General features: G+C 39.7%; 1 protein-coding gene and 1 pseudogene across 4 annotated transcripts; both read left to right on the top strand.

The window, feature by feature from the left end:
• Positions 1 to 845: 845 nt before the first annotated feature.
• On the top strand, positions 846 to 4,405 carry LOC306865332 (E3 ubiquitin/ISG15 ligase TRIM25-like; annotated as a pseudogene). Its single transcript has 5 exons — positions 846 to 1,459; positions 1,808 to 1,903; positions 1,984 to 2,217; positions 2,834 to 2,993; positions 3,900 to 4,405. The product of its transcript is annotated as an E3 ubiquitin/ISG15 ligase TRIM25-like (transcript).
• A 6,895-nt stretch (positions 4,406 to 11,300) lies between these two features.
• Positions 11,301 to 22,465, top strand: LOC306865055 (tripartite motif-containing protein 16-like protein). Of its 3 annotated transcripts, XM_079409406.1 has the most exons (8): positions 11,316 to 11,432; positions 11,715 to 11,796; positions 17,530 to 17,602; positions 17,942 to 18,037; positions 18,118 to 18,351; positions 20,716 to 20,875; positions 21,016 to 21,063; positions 21,277 to 22,465. In XM_079409406.1, the coding sequence occupies exons 3-8, from the start codon at positions 17,543 to 17,545 to the stop codon at positions 21,792 to 21,794; spliced, it is 1,116 nt and encodes a 371-aa protein (XP_079265532.1). In that variant the 5' UTR covers positions 11,316 to 11,432; positions 11,715 to 11,796; positions 17,530 to 17,542; the 3' UTR covers positions 21,795 to 22,465. The 3 variants fall into 3 exon arrangements, with proteins under 3 accessions (XP_079265531.1, XP_079265532.1, XP_079265533.1); XM_079409405.1 differs by lacking the exon at positions 11,715 to 11,796 and having other exon boundaries at positions 11,301 to 11,432; XM_079409407.1 differs by lacking the exons at positions 11,316 to 11,432; positions 11,715 to 11,796 and having other exon boundaries at positions 17,509 to 17,602.
• The last annotated feature ends 760 nt before the right edge of the window (positions 22,466 to 23,225 follow it).

Raw genomic sequence — 23,225 nt, 5'->3', positions numbered from 1 at the left:
ATAAATTGCCTTGCCTTGCATCTGCGAAGTCTAGTAACACAGGTCTGTGGTTGTGGCACTTTCCATAGGGACCCCATACATCAGTATTGATGTAATGGTGAATGTGACTGATGTGACTGTAATCCTTTGTTCCCTGAAGGAGGGAATGAAGACGTTATGTCCCTCCTGCCACAACCTTGAACTACACTGCTGAATGACCAGGACATGGTCTTGGCTCCTCAAGCACAAACCTGAATGAGTGGATACACGCCACCATCTTATTTACCCATGTGTATGGGGGATTGGCTGGGCATGCAAATTCCACTCGCCAATATTCATTGGCGTTTTTGTATCACTCATAGGTGATTAGGGTTCCCAATGGAAACACAGTAAAAATCCAAGGGAAACGTCAGTACCGACATAATGTCTTTGTTCCCTCCTTCAGGGAACGAGGGTTAAATACGTAGTTGAGATGTTTTTAAGGATATTGTTCTGCTTCTCTGTAACTTTTATTCTTTGAGTGTTTGTCTGAGGCTGACATCTAGTTGACATTTCATTATCCGGGTTCCCCGTTCTTTGTCCAGGAAAGTCACTTTCCCACATAGTTTAGTTTGATCTCTAATTAAAAAATGATCTCAAATTAAAGTCATGGTCTTTGCATATTCTTTAAATCAGCCAGGTGTATCACAAATAAACTCAGCAGGAATGTAGCTCTATAGGAGGAACTTGCTTTACAGACTCACAGACACACCTGTTTTACACATGTGACTCAAACACAGAACCAGGAATCACATGAGTTCAGGGAAAGAGAAACTGAAGTGTAGTTGAGCTGTTGTGTGTTTATGTCTCTGTATTCATGCAGTAAAATGGCAGAAGCCAGATTCTCTCAGGACGAGTTGATGTGTCCAGTGTGTGTGGATCTCCTGAAGGATCCAGTGAGCATCCAGTGTGGACACAGTTACTGTAAGAGCTGTATTACAGACTGCTGGGATCAGGAGGATCAGAAGAGAGTCTACAGCTGCCCTCAGTGCAGACAGACCTTCAGTCCAAGACCTGCTTTAGCTACAAACACCAAGCTGGCTGAACTGGTGGAGAAACTGAAGAAGACTAATCTTCCTACTGATTGTTACGCAGGAGATGGAGATGTGGAGTGTGACAGCTGTACTGGAAGAAAATACAAAGCCGTCAAGTCCTGTCTGGTGTGTCTGAACTCTTACTGTCAGAATCATTTTACATTTACATTTATTCATTTAGCTGATTCATTATTCATTTTGACCGTCATGAGGAATTTCATTCATGTAAGCCACACAAAGTGATCGATGCCACTGGACAACTGCAGGAGATGATCTGCCACAAACATGAGAAACATCTGGAAATGTACTGTATTACTGACCAACAATGCATTTGTGAGCTCTGTACAAAATATGAACATAAAAACCACAACACTGTATCAGCCGCAGAACAGAGGACAGAGAAACAGGTATTTAAAACTAGTGAACAATTTAATACTCAGTGTAGTGATCCAGTAGTTTGTTTATTTTCTGAAAGTCGCTAATTAATTACAGAAAACACAGAAACACTTTCAATTTAAAGCTCTACGTCTGTGTAAGTGTCACTTTTATAATACTTACTCTTGTAGAGTGAAACAGGCTTGAATCTTTACATTAATTCATATACAATGGTGGTAAATGATCAGTCTTCCTTTCTGGAGTTTGAACCTACAGCCATTAGTTATCAGTTCCACTTTTACTGGATTCATCTGCTCATAAGATGATTTAGTGTAAGTAGATTTCTGTGATATTTACTATTATTCGTTTTTGTCCTGCAGAAGCAGCTGAAGGAGACGCAGAAGACGCTCCAGCAGAGAATCCAGCAGAGAGAGAAAGATCTTCAGGAGCTGAGAGAGGCTGTGGAGTCTCATAAGGTGAGTCTGGAGAAGAAGAGAAGTTTGTCTCAGTCTCAGTTCAGACTCACTGAAGCCTGAATCACTGTGTGTCCTAACAGCGCTCTGCACAGACAGCAGTGGAGGACAGTGAGTGGATCTTTACTGAGCTCATCTGCTCCATTGACAGAAGCCGCTCTGAGCTGATACGGCTGATCAGAGATCAGGAAAAGACTGCATTGAGTCGAGCTGAAGGACGACTGGAGCGACTGGAGCAGGAGATCAATGATCTGAGGAGGAGAGATGCTGAGCTGGAGCAGCTTTCACAAACACAGGATCATATCCAGTTCCTGCAGGTAACACAGATCTAGAAGAACAGGATCATAGTGGACTTGAGCAGATCCTGCTATTATATAATCATCAGTCAGACTCTCATCTGATCATAATCTTTGACCGAGACACAGCTTAATGGCTTTCAGCTCTGGAAATCTCTTAGGAATAATTTTTCTGAGCTCTTTCTTCTGGAAGATATATTTAGTTGCCAAAAACCATTTGCTTCACCAAACTTCACTAAACTTTAAGGGTCCTTTTGTCATTTCAGTGTCTCTAACTGCTCTAAAGCTGTAAATAATGGTCAATATAATGTCTACTTTTCCTGAGCAAATCTACTGAACCCTACAATGAGACTCCGTTGATGTGCTTCAGCTGTTAGATGGACCTTTATGTTTTTTCGATGTTTTATCATACAAACTATTTCCTAGAAATTTCACATATAATGTAAATGGCAAATACTAGAATCTGTAGCTTTAATGTGATAAAATGAATAAGAGAAGAATGAAGCTAATGCTATGAAAGTGCTGGATTGAGGTGAGCTACCGAAGTCAATTCAAAAAGAGCTGTTCAGATTTTATATTTATACAGGTTATTGGATAAAGTGTGGAGCTGATGAGTTTTGATTTCTGTTTTCTGTAGAGTTTCTCATCTCTCTCAGCACCTCCTGAATCAACAGATGTAAATGATGATCTCTTCAGTTCTCTCTTCTCTTCTAATGGCCTGAGAGAATCTGTCTGTCAGCTGAGAGACAAACTTGAGGATTCCTGCAAAGAGCAGCTCAAGAAGATCTCAGACAGAGGTAAAGTCCTGGAGATTGATCTGCTCTCAGAAACGAGTCCATCATCATCTCATATCATGGAGAACATAATTTCAGAAATGTCTTAGGAATAGATGCAGGATCATGAGAATCACACTGTTCATGTCTGTTGCACTGCTGTGGGGGTGTTTTTCAGCTGCAGGGACAGGACGACTGGTTGCAATCGAGGGAAAGATGAATGCGGCCAAGTACAGGGATTTCCTGGACGAAAACCTTCTCCAGAGTGCTCAGGACCTCAGACTGGGCCGAAGGTTTACCTTCCAACAAGACAATGACCCTAAGCACACAGCTAAAATAACGAAGGAGTGGCTTCACAACAACTCCCTGACTGTTCTTGAATGGCCCAGCCAGAGCCCGGACTTAAACCTAATTGAGCATCTCTGGTGAGACCTAAAAATGGCTGTCCACCAACGTTTACCATCCAACCTGACAGAACTGGAGAGGATCTGCAAGGAGGAATGGCAGAGGATCCCCAAATCCAGGTGTGAAAAACTTGTTGCATCTTTCCCAAAAAGACTCATGGCTGTATTAGATCAAAAGGGTGCTTCTACTAAATACTGAGCAAAGGGTCTGAATACTTAGGACCATGTGATATTTCAGTTTTTCTTTTTTAATAAATCTGCAAAAATGTCAACAATGCTGTGTGTACATTAATGAGGAAAAAAAATGAACTTAAATGATTTTAGCAAATGGCTGCAATATAACAAAGAGTGAAAAATTTAAGGGGGTCTGAATACTTTCCGTACCCACTGTAAATGATGATTTGCACAAGATATCTGGTCATCTGTACTGAGACACTGATGATACACTGAACATGAAGAGTTCAGCTACATGAAAATATCAAAATGATTCATAATTCCTGATTCTGATGTGTTTTATCTCCATCAGATTCCCATCAGCTCACTTTGGATCCAAACACAGTATATAAATGTCTCCATCTGTCTGAGAGCAACAGAGTGATTACTTACACTGACACAGTTCAGTCGTATCCTGATCATCCAGACAGATTTGATAGTGTGTGTCAGGTGTTGTATAGAGAGAGTGTGAGTGGACGCTGTTACTGGGAGCTGGAGTGGAGTGGAGATAAAGGTGTGTTAATATCAGTGTCATATAAGAGCATCAGCAGGAAGGGAGGTGTTGAGTGTTTGTTTGGATTTAATGATCAGTCCTGGAGTTTGCACTGCTCTCCTTCCAGATACTCATTCATTCACAATAACATACAGACTGATCTCCCTGTAAAGTCCATCAGCAGTAGAATAGGAGTGTTTGTGGATGAGAGAGCAGGAACTCTGTCCTTCTACAGCGTCTCTGATACAATGAGCCTCATCCACACAGTCCAGACCATATTCACTCAGCCGCTCTATCCTGGGTTTTTTGTTTCTGTTGGATCATAAGTGAAATTGACACCAGTTTAAATCTATCAGTAATTAGAAAGCAATCCCGACCCTTCTCAGTGGAAATTAATATTAGCTGGTTCAGTCCCAACTTCTGGCCTATTAAAAGGTGTCTCATTACCAAGGTGTCACACAAGAAACATTTCATGATGGGTAAAATCAAAGAGCTTTCTCAAAACATACTGATGGCATTGGTTAGAAGGATTGGCAGAAGGATTTTTATACTTCTGAATGTTCCAGTGAGCACTATTGGGGCCATAATCCAGAAGTGGAAAGAACATAATTTCACCATAAACCGGCCACGAACAGTTGCTTCTCGCAAGATTTCTGACAGAGGAGTTAACAGAATTATTAGAAAAGTTGTCCACGAGCCAAGGACCACTTGTGGTGAGCTTCAGAAAGGCCTGGAATTAGCATGTACAATTGTTTCAAAGAAAACAATAAGTAATGCACTTATCCGCCGTGGCCTGTATGCACGCTCACCATGCAAGACTTCATTGCTGAAGAAAAAGCATGTTGAAGCTCATTTAAAGTTTGCTGCGCAATATTTAGAGAAGCCTGCGAAATACTGGGAGAATATAGTCTGGTCAGATGAGACCAAAATTTAACTCTTTGGATACCATGATATACACCATGTTTGGAGGTCAAATGGCACTGCACATCACCCCAAAACATCACGGTGTAGTGCTGGCAAAATTCATATAATTGAAGGAAGATATAATTGAAAAATCTGCTGCCATCTACCAGGATGATGAAGATGAAATGAGGGTAGACATTTCAGCAAGACAATGATCCCAAACACACAGCCAAAGAAACTCTCAAATGGTTTCAGGGAAAGAAAGTAAAGCTGCTAGAATGGCCAAGCAAATCACGTGACTTGAATCCAATCGAAAATCTATGGAAAGAACTAAGTTTAGAGGAACCTTCAAGATTTGAAGACTGTTTGTGTTTGTGTGGAAGAATGGGCCAAAATCACAGCTGAGCAATGCATGCGACTAGTTTCTCCATACAGGAGGCATCTTGATGCCGTCATTACAACGAAGACTTTTGTACGAAGTAGTAAATACATTATTGTAAGCATGTTCAATACTTTTTCCCTGGGCCATTCCATTTTATTACACAGAACTTAATTTCTGAACTTATTTGTATTGTTTTCTTTGCATGTATGGATTACTTGGTTTGTTACCGACATCTGGTGAAAGTTTCATGTCAACAGCACCTTTAGAAATATATTTACTGAGAAAAATGCTGACGTGTTCAATACTTATTTTACCCGCTGTATATTTTGTATTATGGTTTTGAACTTATGTTAAACCGTTTTGAAAAGAGTATGTAATTGTGCAAATTGGCCTGTTGGCACATGAACAGAATTAATTTAATTTGAAATAAATAGTTATTGAATGCATTTTGTGCCAAAGCAATGAATGCTAAAAGGTCCACAGTTTAACACAGACAGTTGTTGTATTCAATGTGTGAAGAGTTTTAAAAACTGTTTCAGTCCCGCCTGATCCGCCTTGGTGGGTACCTGCTTTGCTGTGGTGGTCATCTGTTCCACTGTGGTGATCTTTGCTCCTGCCTGCTCTGCTAACCTGGTGGTCCTCTGCTCCGCCATGGCCTCATGGTCTGCTATGGCCTCCTTCTCCGCCATGGCCTCCTGCTCTGCCATAGCTCCAAGCACCTCTGGATCTGGCCTGGTGGTCTCCTTCTCCACAGCTCCACAGTCTGCCTCTGATCCACGGCCCAGGTCCTCCAGAGTTTACATTTACATTTAGTCATTTGGCAGACACTTTTATCCAAAGCGACTTACAATTGGGGAATACAAAAAGCGATTCATCTTGAAGAGGCAATCAGACAGAGGAAGTGCTCATAACACCAAGTCTCAGTCATTGTTCAAATAAGTACAAGCTAGTAAGGGAGGGAGAGAAAGATAGAGGGAAAGAGTGAGTTTGTTTTTTTTTGTTGAGTTTAGGATGAAGTCAAGTACTGCCGAAAGAGATGAGTTTTCAGTTGTTGCTTGAAGGTTGCCAGGGATCCAGCGTTCCGGATAGGGGTGGGAAGATTATTCCACCAGCCAGGAATGGTGAACGAGAATGTTCTGGAGAGTGATTTTGAGCCTCTCTGTGATGGTACCACGAGGTGTCGCTCACTAGCAGATCTCAGACTCCTGGAGGGGATGTAGGTTCGTAATAGTGAGTGGAAGTAGGAGGGTGCTGAGCCTGTGGTAGATCTGTATGCAAGCATCAGTGTCTTGAACTGGATGCGAGCTGCCACTGGTAGCCAGTGCAAGGAGATGAAGAGAGGTGTAACATGCGCTCTTTTGGGCTCGTTGAAGATCAGTCGTGCCGCTGCATTCTGAATCATTTGTAGAGGTTTGATTGTGTTTGATGGCAGACCAGCCAGAAGAGCATTGCAGTAGTCCAGTCTAGAAACGACAAGGGCCTGGACAAGAAGTTGTGCAGCATGCTGTGTCAGAAAGGGCCTGATCTTTCTGATGTTGTGTAGTGCAAACCTGCAGGATCGAGCAGTCTTTGCAATGTGCTCTTTGAAGGTCAGCTGGTCATCAAAGATTACACCAAGATTTCTGACCTTTTCACTGTTTTCTACTGCTCCATGGCCCAGGACCTCCAGTGTTTCACTGCCTGCCACTGTTACTTGGCCCATGGTTTTGCCCTCTGCTTCACTGTTTAGGCCAACCACAATTCTGTGATTCGGACCCTGTTCCGCTGCATAGGCCTGGCTTTCCATTCCGCCCCCCTGTTCCGCCTCCGCTCTACCACCCAGCCTATATTTTTTGGGTTTTGTTCTGGTTTGTTAGGGCGTTTGGAGCTGCCCTTAGAGGGGATGATATGTAACATGGCTTTTTGGGTTTTGTGTCATGTTCATGTTTTCATGTCTTTTACTGTGGAGTATAGTCATGGTCCCTGTTTGTGTCATGCTTCCCTTGCCCTCGTGTATACCTGCTATTGGTTCCTTTGTTCATTGTGTCATGTTCTGATTGTTTATTGTCCTGTCATGTGACTCTCAGTTCTGTTTGCTTATTGGTTGATTCTTGTCATGTGGCCTGTACTGTTTGCTATAAGTAGCCATCATGTTGCCATTGTTTCTCTTCGTGTATTGATGTTGTAACCTATTGTTGGTGAGTCTAGTCTGTTTCATGCCAAGTCTGTTTCAAATCAAGTCTTCGTGTTTTTGGATTATGTTTGGATATTGGATTACTTTTGTAAATAAACTGCACTTGGGTTCATTCCCCTTTCAAGGGGAAGTCGTGGCCTAATGGTTAGAGAGTCGGACTTGTAATCCAAAGGTTGTGGGTTCGAGTCTCGGGCCGGCAGGGATTGTAGGTGGGGGGAGTGAATGTCCAGCGCTCTCTCCACCCTCAATACCACGACTGAGGTGCCCTTGAGCAAGACACCGAACCCCCAACTGCTCCCCGGGCGCTGCAGCATAAATGGCTGCCCACTGCTCCGGGTGTGTGTTCACGGTGTGTGTGTGTTCACTGCTGTGTGTGTGTGCACTGTGTGTGTGTGTGTGTGTGTGTGTTCACTGCTGTGTGTGTTCACTGCTGTGTGTGTGCACGTTGGATGGGTTAAATGCAGAGCACGAATTCCGAGTATGGGTCACCATACTTGGCTGAATGTCACTTCACTTTTTTTTTTTTATTATGCTCGCCTTCAGTGGACTGAATGTTACACATGCATTAAGTGTTAAGAGTAGGGGTGGGACGGTTCATAAAATCCTTGGTTCAGTTTGTATCACGGCTCTGTGACAAGTAAATGTGAATAAAAAAGTAAATAAAAAAACAAAAAAACAAATTAGCTGCCCTTAAATATAAAATACTGCATAAATAAAACTTACACATACTGCATTGTTTTAAAACAACATTGCTCTGTTCATTCTACTTTCATGTTCTTTTGCAAGATGTTGTTTTCTGCTGAGCGACGAGATGAGTGACAATGTCCTCTGCTGTAGAGAAAATTCTTTCACTTAGTTCTTGTATTTTCCACCATTCTAGGGGATCTGCATCAACAGAAATGCAATCTGTGGCTTTGTAGGAGGTGACTTCTTCCTGAATGATGCTGGACAAAGGTTTGTTGGTTCTCTCCTCTGTTGTAAAGAGTTCTTCAAAAAGCTCTGCCATGGCAGATTTTTTCTGGGGAGGAGCAGCTCCTGGCTCTACTGCTGAGGATGAACTGGCCACTTGGATGGCACTGGATTGACCCTGTATAGTAGAAAACCAGCAAACACCATAATATTTTAGAAAATAATATTAATTACAACAAAGTGCTTTCATAGCAGCAAAGACACTAAACTTATTCTTTGGGCCGTGGGGGAAAATATTACAAAGCCACAAATATGCTGGGTTTAGTTAAAGAAATATACTATAATGGTAATGATGATAAATTACATTAAATTTAGCTATAAAGAAAATAAAAACACAATACCTGCTTTTTAAATTTGCATCGCCTCTGTGGTGAGATTACTGTATATTTTCTGAACAGAGGCTTCCTCCAGGTAAGGCAACGACTTGAACCTTGGGTCCAGTGCTGTGGCTCTGTGCAAATACCCCTGAAGATCAGGGTCACTGTATCTGCCTTTAAGATCTTCAGAGATGGCTATCTTTGAATCTTTAATCAGGGGAGTGCCCACATCACTAGCTGTCATGGATTTCAGTATCCTCTTTTGCAAAGGGATGATCATTGACACAGATGGGGATGCTTCAGTACTCATAAGTGTTGTCACAGTCTTCAGGGTTTTAAGAGTGTCAATCAGGTCCTCTGCCAGTTTTGCCTCTGTGTCTGACAAGGTTGCAATGTCCTTTACATTTTTTTTTACCTCATTGTCCATCATGGCAGAAAATAGGGCAGCCTGCTGTTCGACATAATCCTCTAACATATCATACGTTGTATTCCAACGAATCTACGGTGAGTAGAGACATCATGTACTAGTTTGTGAACAGGAAGTTGCAGCATCTCCTGCATGGTTTTCAGAGCATGGGCAGCTGTTGTGCTTCGGTGAAAAAAAACTGACCACTTTCCTAATCTTCCCCAGGAGTCTGGATATCTGATTTGAGACTGCATGTTTGGCTGCAAGGTTAACAGTGTGTGCGAAACACCCGATCTATGGCCCCAGTACAGCTGTTGCATTGACTGCATTAACCACAGTTTTTGCATTGTCTGTAGTCACAGGGATTGTGTTGTTGCACCTTTCCAGTTTCCATTTTGTCACTGCTTATGTCAGTGCTTTAGAGAGATGCTCACTGGTGTGGCTTTCATTAAGGGGGAGGGTCTGCAAAACGATGCTTCTCATCTCCCACTCCAAGTAATGTAATGTGCAGTCACATTTAGGAAACTTTCAGTGGCCCTGGAGGTCCATGCATCTAAAGTAAGAGCTTTGTAGGCAGTTTCAGACAATTCTTTGACAATTGCTTGTCGTGTCTCTTCATACAGTTTGGGAATTATGACATTGCTGAAGTGTTTGCGGGAGGAAATATTATACCGTGGCTCGAGTACTTTGATCATATTCTTAAATCCTGCATCCTCTATCATGGCATAAGGCTGCATATCTTTCGCTATAAAAACAGACAGTGCTCTTGTTATAGCTTTAGCCCTGTCTGACTTTTCACTGAGCGGTTGCTTAAATGCTTCGGACAGTAAAAGTTGTTCTGTCCTTCCTGACTTTCTCTTTCTTTCACTGTCATTTGACACACTGGGGTGATGTCTCCGCAGATGAGCTAACATATTGGAAGTGTTTCCATTAGCATAAGCAACACGTGTTGCACGGTGCTTGCAAACTGTCGCGGTTTTATCCACCACTTTCTTGCCGCCGTCGTCATATGTAGCACTAAATCCAAAATTATCCCACACAGTAGACCGAAACAATACTGCCGGTGCCTCCTCTAAAAACTCAGAGCGGCTTGCCATTTCTGCAGTTGACCTGCTGCACTGCAGCACTCCACACTCCTAACATTTGCCTCTGTGCCAAATGATAAAAACTGAACAATACACACGTGTCTCGAACCGTGACAAGTGAATTGAATGGTTTGGATTTTTTTCATGAACCGTGCCACCCCTAGTTAATATTTGTGTGTGTGTTCAGTAGTTGTCTCACTGGCTAGAGTGGCATTTCAGATGACCTATTAGCAGTGCTAGGTAGTGATTACAAGCAATCTGGATTATATAATCAGATTCCACAAATGTAGTACTCACGAATAGAATATATTATATTTTAAAATGCTCATAATCAGATTGCAGTTACTTTTTTATGGATTGTATATACATATTATTCACACAATGGCAGAAAATGATTCATAATGGTTTCTCCCTAATAATTATTTTTTTCAAATTAATATTTAAATAATTTAACATCACATTCACATGTTTACAGTTCTCTGATGTCAGTTAAGGGTTATAATGACATGCAGGTAAACAAATAAAAAATATTTATATTTTTTGTGTTTAAGTGTTAGGCATTTTTATTTTACAATTTTATGATTTAATTATTAGCTTTTTATCAACTTAGAGACCCTCTGCAATTCTTATATAAAGCCCAATTTGTGAAACGCTGGTGTAATGTAATGTTTAATGCATTTTATTATGTTGATATAAAAAAAATGGAGTATATTTTCTTTCTCTTTGCTTTTTTATGTATCAGTATGGTATGTTTAATAGTGAATTTAAAACAAGTTTGATTTAAAGTAATCTAAAAAGTTGTCAAAATACATTACCTAAATGAGTAACATAAACTACATTACTAACTAGAGTTTTCATCCTGTAACCTGTAATAATAACTGACTACAATTTGTTAGTAATCTACCCAGCACTGCCTATCATTTTTACAGTATACTTAATGTGGACATCGTATTCCTATTTGTTTTTGAGTGTTTACGTTTCTTACCACACGCTTTTATTTTGAAATCTGGAAAAGGAAGTGAAGCGGCGCTGCTGTGTGTACGTTGGCGCACTTTTATGAAAGTGAAGCGTCATTCTGATTAACATTACCTCAACTTTTGGGTACACGCTGTACAACGGTATGTTTAAAAGGTTTACCTCTTAGCTCCTGGCTGATGAACGGCACAAAGGTTCAGTTTTATTTCCATGCCGTGTAGTAAACTTTGAGAGACTTTTAAGTGTTTAATTTAGCGATCTCCTCTGAACCTGTTAGATAAGATTTAGTGGATCGTTAGCATATATAGCAGGCTTTGAATATTAGTGATGACCATCTAATTTGCTAATGTCTTTATTCTCTCTCTGTGTGTGTGTGTGTGTGTGTGTGTGTGTGTGTGTGTGTGTGTGTGATTCACTGTTATAAGGAGAACATAGTGTTTTATTGCCTCGTCAGTGTTATGGTTTCTCCTGGTTTGCACTCCAAATAGATTGTTTACAGCAAATCAGGTCTTTATTTGGTCATTCTATATATTTAGTTTTTCTCTCTAAATTGAGATCGTCAGTTGTACCAAAATTAATTTATTAAGAAGTTTGTCAATTGTTAAAAAATAACTTTTGGTAGGTGCTTTATCTGCATTAAATATTGTTAAAATAATTCATATTATTCAGGCTTACTACAGAATAAGAAGGCAATTTTATTAAATTAGCCCTTAATACTAAAAATGTGATTTATTGTCACACTAGTTATTGTGTGGGCCAATTAGGTTGCAAATGTGTATTAATTAATTTATAGGATATGGGCATTTATATACAATTTACAGACAAATGTCTTATGACTGTTTGTTTTTATTCAGCTCTTATTGTGTTTTTTGAAGATTAAATCCTTTATAAACATCAGTTCCTGAGAGTAAAGTGCATCTGTTCAGCTGGGAATGCTACAAGCCAGAATACATTACATTACGTAAAATGATTAACCTAAATTACTTTACTAACAACAGTTTTCATCACGTAATCATACATTACCGACTTTCGACAGTCATAATTACTGACATTAACACACAGGGAAAATGTGTAACGGACGCTTCGCAGATACAAACGAAACCCTAAAAATTCACAACATTTTTTACAATAGTGCTCTCATTATAATGTTATGTATATGACAGTAGTTATTAATGTTCTGCATTTCTGTTTTGAGCTGCGCGTGCTGAAGATGACCAGTATAATGAAGCATTTAGCAGGTTTTAAATCAATGTGATTTAACTCATTATCTAATATAGAATACGCTTCGTTATTTAGTCAACAAAACATTAATATTATGACTTACAGGCTATCTGCACAAAATGCCTCAAATGCACATTACTGTGTCTGCACGGCTCTGAATGAACTCCTTTTGTGGATGCATTCTTGACGTAACAACGTGCAGAAGCACGGCAACTAAACTAAAAATTCACAGCGTTTTATTATAATACTGTTCTCGTTATAATGTTATGCATATGACAGTCCCAGTCATAGTCATTAATATTCTGCATTGTTGTTCGTCCTGCTCACGCTGCACGCTGAAGAGATAATCACTGTACAATGAAGCGCTTTACTGCAGCATAACTCAACCAAATGCATCTTACACGGGATAAGTAATATATACGATATAAACCGTCTGAAATGTTTTGAAATCACTTGTACCCTAGCTGATCGAAAAAATACAATCTTTCACTCTGCCTGTGTCAGTTTGAGTCTTGTTAAAGTTTTAAATCCTTGCCGCCAAGATGCTCCTCTGTCGGTCACGGATAATGGAAAGTGAAACATTAAGTCTAAAGGGGTGGTTGGATTTATTCACGCACGTTAAAATATTTATTTAAATCTTCTTTCTTTTCAAATTCTTATTTACAGCATTATTATAATAGGCTGTATGTTAACTTATTGGGAGAAAACCGGTAGTTCTGTGTGAAGTCAGATATTTGAGCCAAAATGGCATGATCATAACACCCCGCGAATATTCGACTGTCAGATTGGGAGTCGAATCAGACTCGTCGACTATTTGGGGTCACCCCTACAGGTCATGTGACTCATCAGCAGCAGCTCCTGCCAACCAGCTGAAGACTGAAGACCGACTCCTTTTAGAAAACAAATCTATCAGTGTGATCATGAAGAAAGTGTAAATTTCGACACAGTTTTCAGTCCTGCAGCACAACTGTAGTAATTAGGATGCAGGATTACTGAAGTTTTTAAAGGGGTCATCTGATGCCCATTTTTCATAAGTTGATGTGATTCTTTAGGGTCTTACTGAAAAGTCTATAACATACTTCGGTTAAAATTTCTCAATGGTAGTGTAAAACAACACCTTTTTTACGCTGTCAAAATCAGCTCTGTTCACAGCGATCCGTTTCGGTGCATGTCCCTTTAAATGCTAATGAGCTCTGCTCACCCTACCCCTCTCTGCCAGTCATCGTGGGGTGACTAGCAGTTCTGTGAGAGACTGTAAACTTTAGCTACATTTGTGTCGGAACTTGCTAACTAGCACATTATTAGGAAAAGTGATTTGCAAAGATTAATAAAAAAAAAACTCACTTCTGTAGGTGAAGCTGGATCACAAATGATTCACGCGAACATACATGCATTTAGGTAGATCGGGGGGTGCATTCCCTAAAAAAAACAAAAGTAATCCACTGTGTCTTCAGCGGTTCAGATGTCGGGAGCAGGGGTGTTTCCTCCGAGGAGGCAAGGGAGGCAGTGTTTCCTCTCTTCAAAATGGATGAGAAAATAATAGATTTTACAAAAATAAAACAGCGCAAATATGACTAAATATGACATTAAAAGTCATTCATTTTTTTTATAAGGTAACACTGCTCAACAGCGACACCCGCAGATAAAGTTACAGCGGAGGCTTGCCTCCCTTCAGTCCATAGACTTTCTACAGAGACCCCAAAGCGTGCGGTGACTTGTCTGGAGGCTCACTGAGATGAATGGGGGAAAGTCACGTGAGAGGAGGCAATGCCTCCATCGCGCTATAATTGGATGTGATTGGTTCGTGCGATAAATCCCGCCTCTTGTTTTTGTGCGAGCTCTTGGCCTGAATGAAGAAAATAATGGCGTTATTGACTAATTATAAAGTACGTAAACAACTCTCCCGCTTAGATATCACTGCTTTGTGTCATGTCAAAATGAAACATGAAATGGCTTGTAAACATGATGATTGTCAGTTTTTAGTGAGCATTCAGCTTGATGAAATGAATGATGTATCTTCGTGCCTGTAACAGTGTTTGTGACAGGGCTTTTATGACAAGGATAAGTTGACTATATAAAAAAAAAAAAAACCAGCTGAGCATCAGTTCATAAATAAAGTGTCTATTTACAAGTGCATATTACCGCGCCTTGTTGGCCGCAGTTATTTACACTAATTCCGCCCACCAGCATGTGATTACAAAGCATTACTAAAGACTGTGGTCAAGTAACCGCTCCAGTGGCGAAGGTGGTAAAATATGTGTTGAAGTCATTTTTGACGCGATCGACCGGGGTTCGTATCTGCGTTTTTCAGAACTTTTCAAATCAGATATCACGTCGGAAAGGCATGTATTTTTAGTAATGAAGGAAATCATCTAAAAGTTGAACTTAAAGTATGGGGTAGGGTTAGGGTAAGTGTAGGGAGGGATTTATTGTCCCAATAAGGTGACATCCATTTAGTAATTTGAATTAAAATTATAATTTACACTGTTATTACTGCATACTGTTTTATAATGTACTACTTATACTGAGGTGCAGATAATTATAGCAAATAAATAGCTATAAATATAGCTATTTGCACATAGTGTAAACACATCAAGTGTAACAGGGACATGAATTATACATTCCTGCAGTCAGCATACCAATTGCACGCTCCCTCAAAACTTGCGACATCTGTGGCATTGTGCTGTGTGATAAAACTGCACATTTTAGAGTGGCCTTTTATTTTGGCCAGTCTAAGGCACACCTGTGCAATAATCACACTGTCTAATCAGCATCTTGATATGTCACACCTGTGAGGTGGATGGTTTATCTCGGCAAAGGAGAGGTGCTCACTAACACAGATTTAGACAGATTTGTGAACAATATTTGAGAGAAATAGGCCTTGTGTGTACATAGAAAAAGTCTTAGATCTTTGAGTTCAGCTCATGAAAAATGGGGGCAAAAACAAAAGTGTTGCATTTATAATTTTGGTCAGTGTGTATATATACATATTTCTTACTGAAGCGTCAGTCAGGACCCAACCCTTATGAAGATCTGAGATGACCGAACACCTGAGAAGAGATGATGCTAACCCCTCAGAGGATGCCAACCCTCAGACAATATACAGAATTACCAAATTTTGTCATAAATTAAATGTATTAAGTTTCTACAATATATATTGTAGAAACTTAATTTCCTGTAGAGCTGCTTTGCAACGATTTGTATCGTAAAAAGCGCTATACAAATAAACTTGAATTTAATATATGTGTGTATATATATATATATAAACTTATAACTGCCTCCTCATTTTAAAACACCACCGCACGCCACTGGTCGGGAGTAAATGACGACTCCTATGTTCATTATTACATCCAACAAAAAAAAAAAAACCCTCAATCGCTTAGTAGGGATGCGCGGTATACCGGTACTGGAAAAATACCGGTATATATTATATTTCAAACCGTACGATATCATAATTTTGCTCAATTCGGTATTTTATACGCTGCAGTTGCGAAATGCACCTGTAGTAGCTGCGCAACTGGTAAAATGTGACAACAGAACAACACGATGGATCAAACAGATTAAACTATCAACGCACCCGAAATTAATAAACAAATAGAACAGTAGAAGTGAAATATGGCATTACTTTGGATACAAAACAGATGACAAAGGTGAACGAACTGACCATACTGCACCTGTATGCAAGCGTTGCTATAAATCATGCGTTTCCACAGAGACAACACATCAAACCTTTTTAAGCACTTGTCACTTGCTCATCCTGATCTTTTCAGCTGAGTGCATCAGTCATAAATTCAGATTTAATTTGAACTTTTTATTTACAACTGATCAACGCACATGCAGATGTGATACAGTAAGATCAAACGTGCATGTGAGACACGCTAGAACCAGTGAACTTTTGGTCATATAATATATACACTTGCATTTCATACAATCGAATATTAATTGGATTTGAATTGAGCAATAATTTTGCTGTATTCATTTTAGTATCAATGATATGAAGGGAATATTTCTGCCGCGCTGTCGACCGAGGTATTACATTCTGGTATCGTACCGAAGCCAAAATTATGATATCGAGCCATCCCTATCGCTTAGGTGACATTGTTGTCCAAACCTGCTCTGGCGTCTAAACAATGGCGTACTGTTTACAGCTCACTCGGTCTGTGATAAAATCCCTGTGTCAGTTAACAATCGTGGGAGGTGCCTGGGTCTGTGACGTCACACTTCCAAGAATCTGAGAATGGCTTGATTTGAGAAAGGGGATATTATTTATAGGGATTAAGAAAAAAAACACTGGGTGCATTTTTGTCATTCTAGGGTGGATGTGTATGTAACAGGCTAAAAAAAAAAAAGAAACTAAGTGTGAATTGTGTCAGAACGCTGTAAAAGCAGTTTTGCTTGTAAAATGTTTGTTCTGGTTAAAAAATAATTTTATGTTCTTTGTTAACTTGTATAATGCATCTTGGAAAAAGGGGAGACATCTACAGGCAAGAAGGTTTTTCCATGCAAATTTGTGTTCTCTGTGTATAAAAGAAAAAGATTCATATGTAAAAAAAAAAATGTTTAGTGATTAAGTATTCAGTTCACTCGAGCTGTTGAGAAGGATGTTTTGTGACTGGATTAGCAGTATTTATTGTCTGTTTGGTGCTTTCCATGTCTCTTCCAGATTTTCTCCAGTTTACAGTAAACGCTAATGTGAATGTGCTCAACAAAACTGCTTTCGAGTGGTCTTTGTTGATAGAATCGAATGCATGAACCAAGGCGGGTCACGTGCAGATGCTGCCAAGGCACATTTCAGTTCAAACAACATGTAAACGTGAATTTTTAATCCGATGACCCCTTTAAGGCCATTGTCTTGCTTCTCTGTAACTTTATCTTTTGAGTGTTTGTCTGAGACTGACATCTAAGTAGATATGTCATGGTTTACAAACTCGCAGACACACCTGTTTTACACATGACTCAAACACAGAACCAGGAAACCGAAAGTGAAGTAGAGCTGTCGTGTGTTTTTGATGACTGCAGGAAATTATCTGTGATGGATGACCATAAAAACCCCGACACTGAATCAGCTGCAGCACAGAGGACCGAGAAACAGGTATTTATAACTAGCGATGAAATGAATACTCAGTGTAATGATCCAATAGTCTGTTTTCTGTTTAGAGTTGCAGCTTCATTACACAAAACACGGAAACACTGTCAGTGTGAAACTATGTCTGTCAGTTTCACTCTTATATTTATGCTTCTAGTGAGAAACAGGCCTTACTATGTATGTTAATTCATGTACAGTGGTGGTAAACAATTAATTATGCTTACTTGGAGTTTGAACCTACAGGCATTAGTTATCAGTTCCACTTGTACTGGATTCATCTGCTCACATGGTGATTTAGTGCCAGTAGTTTTCTGTGAGATTTACTATCATTCATTTGTCCTGCAGAAGCAGCTGAAGGAGACGCAGAAGACGCTCCAGCAGAGAATCCAGCAGAGAGAGAAAGATCTTCAGGAGCTGAGAGAGGCTGTGGAGTCTCATAAGGTGAGTCTGGAGAAGAAGAGAAGTTTGTCTCCGTCTCAGTTCAGACTCACTGAAGCCTGAATCACTGTGTGTCCTAACAGCACTCTGCACAGACAGCAGTGGAGGACAGTGAGAGGATCTTTACTGAGCTCATCTGCTCCATTGACAGAAGCCGCTCTGAGCTGATACGGCTGATCAGAGATCAGGAAAAGACTGCAGTGAGTCGAGCTGAAGGACGACTGGAGCGACTGGAGCAGGAGATCAATGATCTGAGGAGGAGAGATGCTGAGCTGGAGCAGCTTTCACACACACAGGATCACATCCAGTTCCTGCAGGTAACACAGATCTAGAAGAACAGGATCATAGTGGACTTGAGCAGATCCTGCTGTAATAATATCAGTCCTAACAGCAATAATAAAAGTAATAATAACAATACTAATAATAAAAGGGAAAGAAAAAAGTATACCATGAAATTGAGAAAAAAACCCTGACATGTTTAGAATTATTTGCCTGCATAAGATATAGAGGAAAGGCAACATGATCAAAAAATAACCTCATGTGAGCACTGGTGTTTTGTTTTTAAGGCATTAAGTCCTCTGATTAAAAGCATTGCCATCGGTCTCTAATCTTTAAATTAGTAGGTAAAACATTTCAGAGTTTTGGACCCTTTGCAGAGAAAGCAGACTGACCAAAAGATGTCTCATACTTTGGGACAAGACCGTCACCACTAATAGTGGCTTGTCTGTTTGCCCATGAGAGGTTTGATACCTACTAACTAATTCAGAATACAGCAGTGACGCATGATTCTTCAGACATTTAAAAAACTGTTTTAGATAATTAAAATCAATAAAACTGTCAAAGCTAAGAAGGTTATGCTTTCATAAAACTTCACAATGATGCCATCACATGGGTTTCTGGTTCATAACTTCTATTGCCTGTTTGTATATTGAAATAATAGGCTTTAATGCAGTTGGAGAGGCTTGTGACCATGATGCACGAGCACAAACGTTAGTAAAATGCTTTGCGTGATTTAATTTGAATACTCTCCTCCCATAACTTTTGCGTCTAAAAGGGAAACTCCTAAAAATGCATATTCAATAAGGTCAGGTGCAAAAATAACTCTGTCCATGCCTTTTCAGCGCTAATTCTTCACTCCATGTCTTAAGTAAAACCTGGCTGGCGCAAACTGTTAGTAAATCTGGCCCTTAATCTGCACCTCAAATACATCCCTTGCAGGGCTATTTCGAATGGAGAAGCACATGGAAACTGTTTTCTTAACATTAAAAGTTGAATGAGACAACTCAAGCCATTTAGAAATATTCTGTAATGCCTGAGGCAGGTGCTCACCTGGAAAGCTAGGTGTTTTAGTGGACACATGGACGACAGTGTCTAACTCCATTTTGAGTTTAACTCCTGACACTTCTGGTGTAAGCCAAATAACTCTTCGATCTGTCTCATTAATATTGTACAGTTCCAAACATGAAAGATCAGCATACTCTCTCGATGCGCCTCTTTTTATGGCATCTTCTGCAATCTTTATCCTTGAACCAGCAGTCATTCACATCATGAGACATTTTTCCACAGCGATAGCATTTGTTTTCATTCTGATTTCAGTGACAGTTTATTTGTTGCACATTCCATGGATTTTTGTTTCAATTCCAATGCATCTTTTGCTGCAGTCTCCGTGGATATTGCTATGTTCAGCGCACGATCAAGTGTCAAGTCTTTTTCTGTCAACAGTCTTTTTTGTGTGCTTTCATTGTGCATTCCAGCTCAGCTATGTTTTCGGAAACGCTTTCTCCTTTAGCTTGGTTATGCTTATGGAATCTGAATCTTTTTGTGATTACTAGGGGTTTGGGGTTCAAATGTTCATTTAAAATGTCCACTATGTGCTGGAATGTTTTATCTACTGGCTTTTCAGGGGTTAACAAACTATGGAGCAGTCCATATGTCTTTGTTCCCATCACGCTCAGCAAAACAGCCACATTCTTACCATCTGCAACGGCATTAGAATCACAGTATAACTCCACTGTTTCTACACAAGTTCCCCAATCCTCAGCATTACTATCAAACGCGTTCATTGTTCCAGTCATTGACATTTTTGCTCGTTTTCAGTGTAGCTTTACACATTCATTGGATTTTCTCATTTTCATTTGACTTGCGCTCTTTTCCCGTTTCTTGTCCATTCAGTTCATGTTGTTGCATCCGTGGTTGTTGATCCAGACCTCGTCGCCAATTTTGTTGTGTATGCTGGCAGATGAATAATAACACGACACAATTGTTCACTGTGTAACTGACATTATTTTTACAGAACTGTTAGCTCTGATTGATACCAATACATCACAATATGGGTCACTACTAGAGGGCATGCTTATCACAAAACTGATATCCAATAGTACATGCATAACAAAGACCCAAAACATGGGACTCCTTTGTTTTGCTTGAGCTTTTAGATGGACATTTATGTTCTTAGCAGATGTTTTATCTAAACTATGTCCTAGAAAGTTCATATAGTGTAAGTTGCAAATATAAGAATCTGTAGCTTTAATGTGATATAATAGTTGAATGAGAATGCAGCTGTTGTGAATGTGCTGGATTGAGATGATGTTCTAAAGATATGCCAACAAAAGTTGCACAAATCTGATGTTCCTGCAGGTTATTGTGCGGAGCTGGTGAATTTTTATTTCTGTTTTTTGTAGAGTTTCCAGTCTCTCTCAACACCTCCTGAATCCACAGACATAAATGAAAATCCCTTCAGTTCTCTCTTCCCTTTTGATTTCCTGACCAAATTAGTCAGTCAGCTGAGAGACAAACTGGAGGATTCCTGCAAAGAGAAGCTCAAGAAGATCTCAGACAGAGGTAAAATCCTGGAGATTCATCTGCTCCCAGAAATGAGTCCATCATCATTTCATATCATGGAGAACATCATATTAGAAATGTCGTAGGAATGGATGCAGGATCATGAGAATCACACTGTTCATGTCTGTTGATTTCCACAGTCACATTCACCAACATTGATCTCTGGACCAGGAACGACTTCCTACAATGTAAGTCAGTAAGAAAACAAGCAGAAAAACTGAATGTGTTCATGTTCTTCCTGTAGAAGGTGAAAGAAAAGTTTTATAACTGATGATTTAAATGTTGACATCTATGTCATTTGTACTGAGACACTGATGATAAACTGAACATGAAGAGTTCAGCTACACGAAAAATCAAACAGATTCATAATTCCTGATTCTGATGTGTTTTATCTCCATCAGATTCCCGTCAGCTCACTCTGGATCTGAACACAGTGAATAAACACCTCCATCTGTCTGAGAGCAACAGAGTGATTACTAACACTGGCACAGATCAGCCATATCCTGATCATTCAGAAAGATTTGAGTGTTTTCCTCAGGTGTTGTGTAGAGCGAGTGTGTGTGGACGCTGGTACTGGGAGCTGGAGTGGAGTGGAGATGTGCGTATATCAGTGTCAAATAAGAGCATCAGCAGGAAGGGATCGAGTATTAAGTGTCAGCTTGGATTGAATAGACAGTCCTGGAGTTTGTTCTGTTCTCCCTCCAGTTACTCTTTCAGACACCATAACATGCTGACTGCTCTCCCTGTAAAGCCCACAAGCAGAATAGGAGTGTTTGCGGATGACACTGAAGGAACTCTGTCCTTCTACGGCGTCTCTGATGACACAATGAGCCTCATCTACACAGACGAGACCGCATCCACTGAGCCGCTCTATCCTGGGTTTTGGGTTGGTTTTGGATCATCAGTGAAAATGTGCTGATCAATCAGAATAGATTGACGAGATTCTACCCATAGAGCTGCATGATAAATCCATAACAATGATATGTTATAGTCTCTTCTATTCTCTTCTTTACATTAATACTGCATTCTGTCATTGAAATAACGTCAAAATAAATGTAATGAATCCTCATATAGACTGTAAGATCAGTGTGTGTGAGTCCTGCTGAATGACAATGTTTTTCTGTGCTTTTCTCAACGTCTGTTTTTGTTGTTTAAATCAGTCATTTAGAATCGAATGTAGTGTCACATCAATCTTTTTCATTAATACTATCCAAATGACCTTTAAATTCAAATGACCACAGTCAATAAATCATTTTCATTATTCACCTTATGTAGCCACAAGCCACTGTTTTTATTGTCATGCATTTAATTGTTAAACACAAATTTATTTGTTAACCGTGGAATTAATTTTTATTTTTGCGAGTGTGTGCGTTAGGGCTGTATATCACCAACAATGATACGATACTAAAGCGATACTTATCACGATACGGGTCAATTTTGGAATTAAATTTATTTCGAGCTGAATTTAGTAAAGGTAATATTTGTTTATTGTACATTGAACAGCCAGTGTTATAACAGTTGTGATAACTGAAAAACAATTTTGCTTTCTCATTAACAACCAACAGTATAAGTGAAATAAAGTTTTTTTACAAAACAAAACAAAAACTTAGAATACATCTTCCTTCTGCTTTTTAAGTATCTGACTCAACTTAAGTATAATGTCAAGTGCTGAAACATGTCAACAAGGCTCAATGACTGAACAAAACGTGAAACCTATTCCATAGAAGCAAAAAACGAACAAACTTAACTTTCTCAAACACTTCACATTTTTAAACACCTATTTTACATTTTGGTCTCAAGTGGTGGAATGTGCAAAAACACTACACAATTACACCTTCAGATTTTCATGCAGAAACAACAACTGATCAACATGCTTAAGGTTAAGAGCACTCCTCTTTGCTGTAACGATATCTCCAGCAGTGGAGAACACTCTCTCTGCTGATACACTTGTACCAGAGTGTTCATCTCACTCAACAATAAATGTGGAACACACAACTATAATATATTATCCATTCACCACACTCACTTATTTTATTTTTATTTTCTAATTTCTAGTTTGCACATACTTGATTGCTATTTTTGCAGCGTTTGAGGTAGCTGTCCTGCAGAGAGGGGAGAGCAGACCCTGAGATGCGCTCAGCTAAGCGCACAACTCTCTGTAGTGCTTTGCAGTCCTGATTGGAGCTGTTTCCATACCACACTGAGATGCACTGAGTCAATACACTTTCTATGGTCCCTGAATAGAAAGTTTTCAGGATTGCTGGTGAGACCCTGAATTTCCTCAGCTGTCGCAGATGGTACAGTCTTTGCCTGGCTTTCTTAACCTGTGATTGGATGTGTGTAGTCCAAG

Source organism: Barbus barbus (assembly GCF_936440315.1).
Source record: "Barbus barbus genome assembly, chromosome: 46".
Taxonomy (NCBI): domain Eukaryota; kingdom Metazoa; phylum Chordata; class Actinopteri; order Cypriniformes; family Cyprinidae; genus Barbus; species Barbus barbus.
The sequence above is the reverse complement of the archived record's forward strand: the minus strand, read 5'-3'. Positions and strand labels throughout refer to the sequence as shown.

What these genes read in the sequence shown, in the direction of transcription:
- LOC306865055 (XM_079409405.1), top strand. Translation starts at nt 17,543, where the DNA reads ATGGATGACCATAAAAACCCCGACACTGAATCAGCTGCAGCACAGAGG. An exon ending in AGGCTGTGGAGTCTCATAAG is followed by an intron (nt 18,038 to 18,117) that starts GTGAGTCTGGAG and finishes GTGTCCTAACAG; the next exon opens with CACTCTGCACAGACAGCAGT. An exon ending in ATCACATCCAGTTCCTGCAG is followed by an intron (nt 18,352 to 20,715) that starts GTAACACAGATC and finishes TGTTTTTTGTAG; the next exon opens with AGTTTCCAGTCTCTCTCAAC.